Genomic DNA, 11,839 nt, shown 5'->3' with positions numbered 1-11,839 from the left:
GTGGGATATATTTTAAAATATGTAGATATTAAAATATGGCATATATGGTAGGATTTATATTGTAGAACGTTTAGAGGAAAAGTATTGTATATCGTTGAAAAATCCATGTTGCAAGCTATATGACAGCAAGATATATCCAAATGGTTGGGCACAGAATATAAGGTGGAATGCATGTGTCCTAAAAACACGCAGTTAGATATATATTATATCAAATACATTGTCGAAGGTCTGCGTTGTAGAGTTCGTGATAAAAATTACAATATAAAGCAATGTATTAGATCTGTATCCAACTGTCCCTCTAAAATTAGCCTTATATAAAATAGATAAATTATATCTAAGCGTTCTTCAAAATATGGATATTTAAAATGTTTATTATTCCACAATATGCTACGTGGTATAAAGTAGTTATATTGTATCTAATTGCTCTTTATATCCGCTTCAATAAAGTATTCTATTTAAATATTCCACAATATGTAACGTTATGTAATTAGATATATTAGATCTAAATATTGCAGAATATATAGAGCAATATAAGATTTATTATATATATGTATTCTATAATATGACATTTTCTTGAATTAGATATAGGTATCTAAATTTTATACAATATATACTGTGATACAAATATGTTATATGATATGCAAAATAGATATACTGTGTTGTGTTTTCACATCCAGTATAAAATTCGTAAGATATACAATCTAATTCAAGATAAACTATGCAACGTCGCATTTATTTATCATTGAACACTTAACAATAATAACTTTGCATTAAATGTTCGGGTTTAATATCCACAGTGTGAATGTTGAATATTTATCCATGCGTGAATACTAATACGTGGAAAGCATAAGGCAGAAGTAAACTGGGGAAAGTATACACAGTAGGTTATACTGTGGTCTATATAAACAAAAAAGTTTTATTGTAAAGTATACCCATAGTGAATGCGTAAAAGGAATATAAAGTGGCTTATATATTGAATGCGATATGTAGGACAGATTATCTAGTTCATATATTCGTGTTAATTTCCTCTATGTATTCGTCAAAATATCAGTTTTATATAACCCGTTTATTCAAAAATATAGCGGTATATTTTATATAGCTAATTTTTGTGTAGGATACATAAATAATGTATTTTATATTATTGCATATAATATTGAATATTTAAATATATTGTATTAATTTTATATAATGTTACATGTAGAATACATCAGTATAACATATTTATGCTACTGCATCTATTGTTAAAAATTAAGATGCAATGTATAAATGTACATACAGTAGAATATTTAGATATAACACGTTTTATTTTATATGTACAGAGCATTTGGATCCAATATATCTGATCTTAGAGTGAAATAATAGATTGCACAGGAAACAATATAGAGAAAAATAGAAAATAATCAGAATTTACACACAATTTTTACAAGAAAGAAATAATTACCACTTAAATAATTCATTGGAGTACAAAGTGGTCACAGTGGTGATCAGGGTCGTACCGGTTGGTTCAGGAACTGAATGTTTGAAGGGAAGTAGCTGTTCCTGACCCTGGTGGTGTGGGACTTCAGGCCTCTGTACCTCCTGCCGGGGAAGAATATCGGAATTAAGAATAATAGTGACTCTGTTACGGTACATTGATCACAAGGGAGTGAAATAAAACGGTATTGCCACTCTTATAACACACACACACACACACACACACACACACACACACACACACACACACACACACACACACACACACGCACACACACACACCTCCTTCCTCCATCTTTGCTCTGTTTCCCCTCTCGTAACCTGCCTTGTCCTGTCTTATCTCGTGAGGCCCGGGTAACTAAAAACGAGTGGAGATTATTAATTCTCTCGGGCTTCCGTCAGGTAAATGATTGCGTTGCCAAATCGAGGCTATACGGAGACATTGATGGATGTTTTTATCGAATAATAGAGTATACCTGTGCGTAAATACGTGACTATATAGGGGATGCTGGAATTGCGATAATCTCACTCTAGTTAACTGATTAATTGGTTGTTAATTGTGTTCAAAGACCTTGGATTAACGGCCACAATATTGCATCCAAATTCCCAGATTTGCCCTATAGTGCAGTTACTTAGCTTGAGAGTTCGGGTTAACTACCAATGAGAACTAATGGACATTTTTAAAAACAGTAATACGTTCAAGAGAGAAGGCGCTACTGTTGTTTAAAGAGAGAGGGGGTAAAGAGGGGGGTGTAGAAAGAGTTGAAAAGAATGGGAGAGTCAGAGAGAGGGCAAGGAAGGTAGAGGGAGATAAATGGAGCTGATAATAAGAGAGGGAGAGAGTGTAAAAGGAATTGAGACCATAAGGTATAGGAGCAGAATAATGCCATTCGACCAATCATTTCATCATGGTTAATATTATCCCTCTCAACTGCATTCTCCAGTCTTCTCCCCGTAACCTTTGACAAGATCCTAACTAATCAAGAACCTATCAATCCCCTTATATTTCTCCGTCCTGTCCTGTTCAGTCTCTCCGATTTTCTCTTCCCTGTCTTGTTCTTCCTGTTGCCGAAATTCTGTTCCGTTTCTCCTGGTCTTCTGCTTCCTATCATCTCTCACTTTTCCTCCCTCCCTTCCTCTCACCCTCCTTCCCGCTCTTCTCTTCCTCCTCCTTTCCGCAGAGAAGGGGTAATGTTACCTCATCTTGACCATATATGTGAAGTGTTTTGAGGGAAGAGCTAGTAAAATGAGAGGAGGATGGAGAAAGATGGGGTGGAAGAGGCGGAGAGGGGGGTGTTTTTTTTTGAGAAAGAACGCCAGAAAATAACAGCAGAACAGCTGAGCTGTGACTACAATTCTCTGCAGGTTTCTTGCAGTCATGGGCAGAGTAGCTGCCACACCAAACCGATCCGCATCCGGATTGGATGCTTTCTGTGGTGTATCGATAAAAATTGTTGGTGGCCAACGGAGACATAATTATGCTGATAATGCTCCGACTCCTAGTGCCGAGAATTCCGGAGATCAATATGATCACAGATGACTTGTCCCAGGCCTCATTTCCTATTCCGTCCCTCTTCCCCACACTATCGCCATCCTTCGAACTTCCCAATATCTATCCAATTCCATCATCATTAGAGGGCAGAGATTGCCCTCCCTCTGAGAGTCGAAGGTCCCACACAAAATTAACTGACCTTGTAACCGTTCGAGACACTCCCACTGTTGTAAACATCCACACAACTCCCAGTCACGTACCCTCGGGGTTTGAAATATCTGAAAAAGGGTATCCCTTGTTCTTCTGAACTCCCAAGCGATACAGAGCCAAACTCCCCCACCTTTACTGTTAGGACAAGCCTCTCCTTCCAGGAATTATCCCAGTGAATCTCGCACATAGGTAGAGATAGGGTGAGTGCGTGTGAAGAAGATGGAGAAATTGGGAGCTATAGAGCTGCACAGCATAGAAAAAAAACATTCAGTCCAACTTGTCAATACCAGCCAAGGTGTCTACATGAGCCAGTTCGGTTTGTCCGCCTTTGGCCCACATCCCTAATCCATCCGTGGACTTGTCCAAGATTTATCAGAACCTTGCCTGGACTAAGGCCTTGAGTTACAAGGAGAGGCTGTGTTGATGAGGGGCTTATTCTCTGGAATGTAGGAGATTGAGGAATGACCTGATAGAAGAGTATAAGATCGTGTGGGGCATAGACAAGGTGAAAACACAGTCTTTTTCCCAGAGAGGGGCGTGTTAAAAACAAGAGGGCAGTGTGAGGATCACTAACGAACTCAAGTGCAGGAATCACAGAGACTTCGTCAATTAAAATAAAACTGAAGATTTTTTACAGAAGTTAACAAGAAAGAACTAACAAGAGCTCAGACAAACTGTGTAGATCTTGACGAACTGATATCATTCCTGATTCCTGATACACGAAGATGTAATTTTCACCCACCCTTCCCCGACTGAAATAGACTCTTGAACACGTAGGAATTTCGGACATTGATATACTGCTAACCGTGTTAGTTAAATTATCCCGAACACAAGAGATACAAACAAAGTTAACAATCCCATGACCCCAGGTGAGACACCTGCAAAACAAAGCGAAAAACCAGATCTAGTGCAAAGACAAAGAATTAGAATGAAAGGTAAACCATCCAAGGACAAAGCATACGCACGAGGTGACACCGAGGGAAAAACAGTCCACATACTAACTGACCAAAAAAGATACTCTTTTTAAAATATGACTTCAGTTTTTTTTTAAGAACAGAGGTGAGAGATTTAAAAGGGACATCAGGGGCACTTTTTTCATGCAGAAGATGGTGCGTATTTCGAAAGAGGTGTCCCAAACACTGTTTGAGGTGGGTATATCAGCAGCATTTAAAAGCCATCTAAGTAAGTACATGGATAGGAGAGGTTTAGATAGCTGTGGACCAAACGCTGGCAGATGGGACTAGCTCGTTGCCCCACGAAGGTCGGCACAGACTTGCTGGGCAGAAGTCTATGTTTCCTTGATGTACGACTCTTAACACCCTCTCCAGCTTAGTGACATCCTTCCCGTCAGATGCACGACCAAAATTGCGCGCAATTTCGCCCAAGTGCGGTGTGGCTGACAGCTGCGGTCTGGCGTTCAATCCAGACTTATCAAGGGAGAGAGAGAGGAGAGAGTTAACATCTGGCGAGGGGAAGGCGGGAGAGAGTCGCGGCCCGTCCTAAAAAAACCCAGGTGGCTTCCACGTGACAGCCCCTCCCCAGCCAATCAGATCCACACCCCTCCCCTTAGGTTTAACTATGTTGCACTAGAATCTTCTGAGGTGGTGGAGAGTGTGGGGCGCCGATCACCGAGATGGGAGATCACGCCGCGCTCAGCCCCGGCTTCGTAGGACCGCTCCTCAACTTTCACAGCGGAGACCACTTCTACCTGCCAGGATTCCGCAGCTCCGGCTCACTGCCGCCGCTGACCTACCCGCGGCGAGACGCTGTCTGCGCTCTGCCCTGGGCTCCCGCGGAGCCAGCGGCGAGCGCCCTCTCGCAGAGTTACTCAAGAGGGGCGCCTGCTCTGGCGGAGCCCGCCTGCAGCCGGACCTATGTCCACTCTGAACCGCCGACCAAGGACCTTTACCGTGGGGGAGTTGCTCAAAAGGCGGCCTCCGGACCAACCAAGTGCCACTTCCCGGCCGCTGCAAATACCGCCGCCGACACGCCAGAGGGCTGTCCCGCGCCGGGAACCGAGTCCGCCTCCACTTTCCTGAACTCCGTTAGTGACTCCGGCGGCTGTTCGCCACTCGCCCCACGGGAAACGTTCGCCGATTCGGGTGAGCATACATTCAGGCTCCGACCGCGCCTGTGCCCCCTCGCACACATCAACTACCCCAAACATTCCACCCACCCCGCCCCATCGCCACAACCATCCTCTCATCGACTCCACGCGAATTGGGAAGAACCCGGAGCCGGAAAAACACATGCTTGACGCCGGGAAGAAAACGTGCAAACTCCACAGGCACACACACAGACACGCACCCGCACAGATACACAGAGAGACAGATTCCCACATAATTACACACAGAGATAGACAGACACAGATACGCACGCACAGCGCCACTGTTCGCATTCCCTCGTTAAGTTTTCATATGCATCAGCATCTTTTCGAATTTATTTCGCACAGAAGGCGGGTCTGAGATTAGACTGTTCTGTTTCGAAACCTTTGGCCAGGTTCAGCGGTCACCATTTCGGAAGTTAAATGATACTTCGAGAGTCTCTAGACTCAGAGGAGGCAGAGAAGGGGATAGGGAGGGGTCAAGAGCTCAAGGGCTGGGCCACTTCTGGCAGGAAGATGGGAACTGGTAAATAGGCTGGAATCGGAGGAACACAGAGGTGGAAAAGGAGAGGGAGAAGGTCACACAGACGGGGGTGCATGGGAGGAAGGGGTGACAGAAACGGGGAGGGGTGTAGGGGAGGGACGGTGCCATCGAGACAAGTGGGTATAGGTCCGAAGGGGGGAGACACAAAGGTGGGAAATATTGGGCCAGAGGAGATCACAGAGGCAGGGAGGGGTGTAAGGCCAGAGAGTGTTACAATGGCAGGGAGGAGTGTAGGGACCGTGCAATAGTTGACTTCTGAAAGATTTGTTTAGCTAACGTTGCTGACTTTCTCTCCCCCTCCTTTCTCTTTCTCTTTCTCTTTCGCTCTCTCTCTCTCCTTTTCTACTCATCCTGAAAGCAACGCCCTGGTATCCCCTCCATTCCCGATCAAGGAAGAAGCGGAAACCCTACTCCAAGAGCCAGATCGCAGAGCTGGAAGGGGAGTTCATGGTGAATGAGTTTATCACGCGGCAGCGGCGCAGGGAGCTCTCCGACCGACTCGTCCTCACTGACCAGCAGGTGAAGATCTGGTTCCAGAACCGGCGGATGAAGAAGAAGCGATTACTCCTCCGTGAGCAAGCACTGTGTCTCTACTAGTTCCCAAGAGGTTCGTTCTTCTTAAGGCGGAGGGATTTTCTTTGTTTGAGGTGGCGGTGGTGTGGGAGTAGGGAGTGAGGTGGGGCTGAAGTAAGGAACCACTCACACGCAAAAAAATACATTCAAGACATTCATCAGTCACTCTCCTGTCTCCTTTGCCATAGGTTCCATCCTCCTCCCCAAAACACAACCTTCTTCCTCCCATTCCTACCACCACGACAATCTGCCCTGGAAACCGCAGTTCCATAAGAGGAGAGATTTCAATACGTGCGTGTAAGTGAGTTAAGTGAGTGCACGCATTTAACGGTGCCTGAGAGTGGACAAGCAAATGTGTGTGTATGTGTGTGTGTATTATAGATGTGTATATTTAATTGGGTAAATTGAGTTATATAGTTCGATAAATTGTGTATATATAGTTGTAAAATTGTATATATATTTGCGTAATTTGTGTATATATAAATAAAATGTGTGCTATTTCGGTATAACGTGTATATAGTCGTGTATAAACGTGTCTTTAATTTGTCTTTAACATGTCAGAATATAGAATTAATGGTAAGACTCTTGGCAGTGTGGAGGATCAGAGGGATCTTGGGGTCTGAGTCCATAGGACACTCAAGTCTGCTGTGCAGGTTGACTCTGTGGTTAAGAAGGAGTACGGTGTATTGGCCTTCATCAACCGTGGGATTGAGTTTAGGAACCGAGAAGTAATGTTGCAGCTATATAGGACCCTGGTCTGACCCCACTTGGAGTACTGTGCTCAGTTCTGGTCGCCTCACTACAGGAAGGATGTGGAAACTATAGAAAGGGTGCAGAGGAGATTTACAAGGATGTTGCCTGGATTGGGGAGGATGCCTTATGACAACAGATTGAGTGAACTCGGCCTTTTCTCCTTGGAGCGACGGAGGATGAGAGGTGACCTGATAGAGGTGTACAAGATGATGAGAAACATTGATCATGTGGATAGTCAGAGGATTTTTCCCAGGGCTGAAGTGGCTAGCACGAGAGGGCACAGTTTTAAGGTGCTTGGAAGTAGGTACAGAGGAGATGTCAGGGGTAAGTTTTTTACTCAGAGAGTGGTGACTGTGTGGAATGGGCTGCCGGTGATGGTGGTGGAGGCGGAAACGACAGGGTCTTTTAAGAGACTCCTGGATGGCTACATGGAGCTCAGAAAAATAGAGGGCTATGGGTAACCCTTGGTAATTTCTAAGGTAAGTACATGTTCGGCATCGCATTGTGGACCGAAGGGCCTGTATTGTGCTGTAGGTTTTCTATGTTTCTATGTTTAATTCTGCGTATCAGCGTGTATTGAATATACAGTATATTGTGTGAAACTGTCTGACTTGTATGTTTAAGTGTGCATAAACATATGTATATTAATTTACATATTATATGTATATTAAGTATACTATGTATATTAAGTGTGTTGTAGACTGAATGAATTTAGCCGTGTATAAATGTGCGTGAATATGTTCGTTTTAGTTTTATATAGTGCTGGTTGTGAACGTGCGTGTGCTTTAGTTTGTGTGTGAAAATGTGTGTAGTTGCATATGTGTGCACATGTCAATATCTGCGTGCTTTAGTTGTGTATAAAACACTAACAAAAGTGGTTTAGTTTTCTATAAACGTGTGTGTGAGCATATCACAGTTCTTATAAATGTGTCTGTGGTTGATTTTGTATATCAGTGTGTGTAAACGTTTGTGTTGTGTATAATTTAGTGTAAGGACGTAAGTGTGTTTAGTTGTGTGTAAACGAATGTTGTGTGTATATATACGTGTGAATGCGTATTTAGTTTATATGAGTTTTGTTGTGTACAAACGTGCTAATGTTGATTTCCGCATGTGACTGCACAGTATGTGCCCGTGTATCCGCACGTGTGATCATGCGTGGGAGACCGTGTGTGCAAATGTGTAAGCGCCTCCGCCCGACGGGCATGCATACGCAGTCACCGTGCAGGTTCACGCGCAGGTCAAAACCAATGTGTGAAGGAGAGGTTCCGGTGTCGACGGTGAGCCATATTTGCTTAAGTCAGCTTCTTGTCTGAATCGGCGTTAACCGAGTGTGGTGGAGGTTAGATTGGGTGCTACCGGAATTTACAGTGGAGGTGTAAAAGGGATTAAATCTTTTTCCTCCAACCTACCACATCCCTCAACTGGTTTACTCTCTCGCATGCACTTTAATCCGTCGGAGGCGGGGCATGTGTCAGAAAATTGCAAAAATGCCCGCCGCTTCTTTTTATGATACCTGTAACAGAGGGTCGTTGCGGGCAAGTTATCCTCTTTTTTTGAGGGCAGAGCGATAAAGAGTAGTCAAACGCTATACTTACGGCTTGTTGGGTTGTATCTACACGGGCGAATTCATCCCCTTAAACGCTTGCTTCTCAGGACCTGCCCAACCTCACCATTACCCCTTTACACACTGCGGGAAATTAAAAAGTTTTACTAATCTTTTCCCTGGGACAAGTACATGGGACGAGTGTGTGCGGAACGAGAGTAGATGTGTGGGTTTTTGAGTATTGTGCGTTGCATGTTTTCCGTAAGGTGTGTGAGTGTGTGTGTGTGTGTGTGTGTGTGTGTGTGTGTGTGTGTGTGTGTGCGTGCGTGCGTGCGTGTGTGTGTGTGTGTGTGTGTGTGTGTGTAAGACAGAGAGAGAGAGAGAGAGAGAGAGAGAGAGAGAGAGAGAGAGAGAGATTAAGCTTTCTTTGTGTGTAGTGTGTGTATATTTGTGTGTGGGCAGCAACGCTCTCTCTTATATTTATATAGCTGTACCGACCAACCATTACTCTGAGCAGGAAATTTTAACACGGCCTGAAAACTATGAATATTCAGAATCACGTTCTTTTGATTTTATTTATTAATTGAAGGGTATAATGAAATGCAATACAACGAAGAAAATCTTTCATGTTTCTTAAATATTTTTGAACTTTTTTAATACAAGGCCATTGTCTGTAAACACTATCCAGACTAATTTCGTATCCAGATAAAAGATACGTTTTAATTTCATTAGATCATCCAAATGTTACACTTCTTTTTCCGGATTTATGTGAGATTGACAAGCACGATAGCCAAAATAAAGTGGTTTGACTAGACGGTGTCGGCGTTCAGCAGACCGGCAGCTATTAACAATGAGCTACTGACTTCTATTCCGTGTTTATTGTTACAATTTGTAACAGTGTTGTAACTTTAAACGCTGACAATGTAAATACATTGAACTCTAAAATATTTCAAAATAAATGTTCTGTTGCGTTTATTATTTGGAAAATGTATGGATTATATTCATTTAACACAGAATTGATTACAGTATATTTCACAATCACATTAATCTAGACATCAAAGAAAATTCCAGCTGCGCGGTACAAAGGTTACGTGAACGGGAGGATCGTAGTTACAGCACGGCCGCGCAGCTGAGAAGGAACAGTGATGGGAGATGTGTGTAGTTGTGAATTCTGTGTACACTGTTTTGTTTGTGTGTGGAATGTATTTGTGTGAAAGCTGTTTTTTTTGTATGAGTGCACGTGTGTGCAAGTAGTTTTCATCGGTGAGATCTGGTTGTGTTGTTAAATGTTTGTGCAACGAGGGAATTTTGTGTGGAAAGATGTGTGTGTAAATATGAATGTGTACGTTCACGAATTTCAGTGTGTGTGTTTATCTGGAGGGTGTTTATGTAAGTTTGAGATTCCGCAGATGCTGGAAATCCAGAAACGCTGGAGCAACTCAGCAGGTCAGGCAGCATCTGTGGGGAGGAATAAACAGCCGGTGTTTCCTTCATCAGGATGTGTGTGTGTGTGTGTGTGTGTGTGTGTGTGTGAGAGAGAGAGAGAGAGAGAGAGAGAGAGAGAGAGAGAGAGAGAGAGAGAGAGAGAGAGAGGGAGAGAGGGAGAGAGGGAGAGAGGGAGAGAGGGAGAGAGGGAGAGAGAGAGAGGGAGAGGGGGACAGAGAGAGAGAGAGAGAGAGAGAGAGAGAGAGAGAGAGAGAGAGAGAGAGATTGCTCTCTGCATTTGGGGCAGTGGGCATTTGTTTGAGAAGGTGTTGGTGTAAATTGGTGGGTACACGGGTCTGAGTGTGTGTGGGGGGGGCGGATGTTTATATACGTTTGTGTGCGTGCGTTGTGTTATACCATAAGACAGTTTTACAGGTGTAGGAATCACGTAAACAATTCAACAGCCATACGTAGCATTGAAGAGGCTCTTAGATTGGCACATGGATGATAGAAAAAATGGTGAGTAATACTGTATAGGAGAAAGGGTTAGATTGATCGTGGTGTCGGTTAAAAAGTCAGCGCAACATCGTGGGCCGAAGGGCCTGTACTAGGCTGTACTGTTCTATGAAAATGTGAACCATGTGGTAATCAATGCTATTTTTTAATCACCTGCAATCTTTTCAGGGGTGCTGAGACTACCCCGCCTCCAAACCGCTGCCTACACGTGATCTGTTACGTAGTTGCTTTCCCGACCGCCTGGTATCTGCAGTAGGCGGTCTAACCATGGTCAAGACTTTGCTTCCTTTGGAAAAATTAACGTTTGTTCGCGGACAATTCGGTGTTCCTGACGGAAGGTAAACCAACGGACTTCATCCGATTACACCCAGAGTGTGTCAGATAGCGTGAGAAGGGGAGACCTTAGAAGAGACACAACTCAACTTCGTTTATGTCTAATTTCGCTTCACGGCTGTGCGCTCTAAGTAAGCCCTTCAAAAGTGCGTTGTAATTTTGCTATGTTAAAAACATGGCTCTGGAGTAGGAATATGAAGCCAAATGCATTTATTTTAAAAATTCTGTGAGTAATTTAATTTTTCCGAAAGAAAACAATGTATAAATCAATGGCCCCATAGCGTTCCCGTTCTCTGAATCTTAGCTGGTTTACTAATAATTTTAAATATGTATCTAGAGTCGGGGTGATTAATGTAGTGAAGCTGGCTCTTTTTTAAAAAAAATGTGGGTAGTTTAAACTTTCCAAAAGAAAATCTACATAAATAACTGTACTTTTGTGTACTCCTGTCCGGCGAATGATAATTTGTTTATGTAAAAGGAGATAACTGTGGTGAAACAGATTTTTTAAAAAAATTCCGGGAATGCTTTTTAAAAGAAAAAATATATCTGTGTTCCGATGTGTTGTGTCTCTGTCCTGTAAATTGAAACTTGTTTACTAATAAATTAGTTTTAAAGGTGCGTTTAGATATGTGAATAGTTTAATATCTCCAAATGAAAACATATGAAATATCTGTACCCTCTTAACTTAACTCGTTTACTAATAAGTTACATTAAAATATTGTGTTTAGAGTCGGGGTGATTAATCTAGACAAGCTGACTCTTTTATACTCCTGGGATTTTTTTTTTCAAAAAGAGAAAAAAGCATTTAAGTATCTGTATTCCTACATTATATCTGTCCTGTGAATATTAACCTGTTTATCTGTATGTATTCAG

At 42.8% G+C, this 11,839-nt stretch overlaps 1 protein-coding gene across 1 annotated transcript; it reads left to right on the top strand.

Moving 5' to 3' along the window:
- The first annotated feature begins 4,808 nt into the window (after positions 1–4,808).
- LOC132384470 (homeobox protein Hox-C12-like) lies at positions 4,809–11,104 on the top strand. The gene is made up of 3 exons (XM_059955621.1): positions 4,809–5,277; positions 6,182–6,430; positions 10,802–11,104. Exons 1-2 carry the CDS (start codon positions 4,809–4,811, stop codon positions 6,418–6,420), a joined length of 708 nt encoding a protein of 235 aa, XP_059811604.1. The 3' UTR covers positions 6,421–6,430; positions 10,802–11,104.
- The last annotated feature ends 735 nt before the right edge of the window (positions 11,105–11,839 follow it).

This window comes from Hypanus sabinus, chromosome X1 (assembly GCF_030144855.1).
Source record: "Hypanus sabinus isolate sHypSab1 chromosome X1, sHypSab1.hap1, whole genome shotgun sequence".
Taxonomy (NCBI): Eukaryota; Metazoa; Chordata; class Chondrichthyes; order Myliobatiformes; family Dasyatidae; genus Hypanus; species Hypanus sabinus.
This window is presented reverse-complemented; position numbering and strand designations above follow the sequence as displayed.

What these genes read in the sequence shown, in the direction of transcription:
- LOC132384470 (XM_059955621.1), top strand. Translation starts at nt 4,809, where the DNA reads ATGGGAGATCACGCCGCGCTCAGCCCCGGCTTCGTAGGACCGCTCCTC. An exon ending in GGAAACGTTCGCCGATTCGG is followed by an intron (nt 5,278 to 6,181) that starts GTGAGCATACAT and finishes TCATCCTGAAAG; the next exon opens with CAACGCCCTGGTATCCCCTC.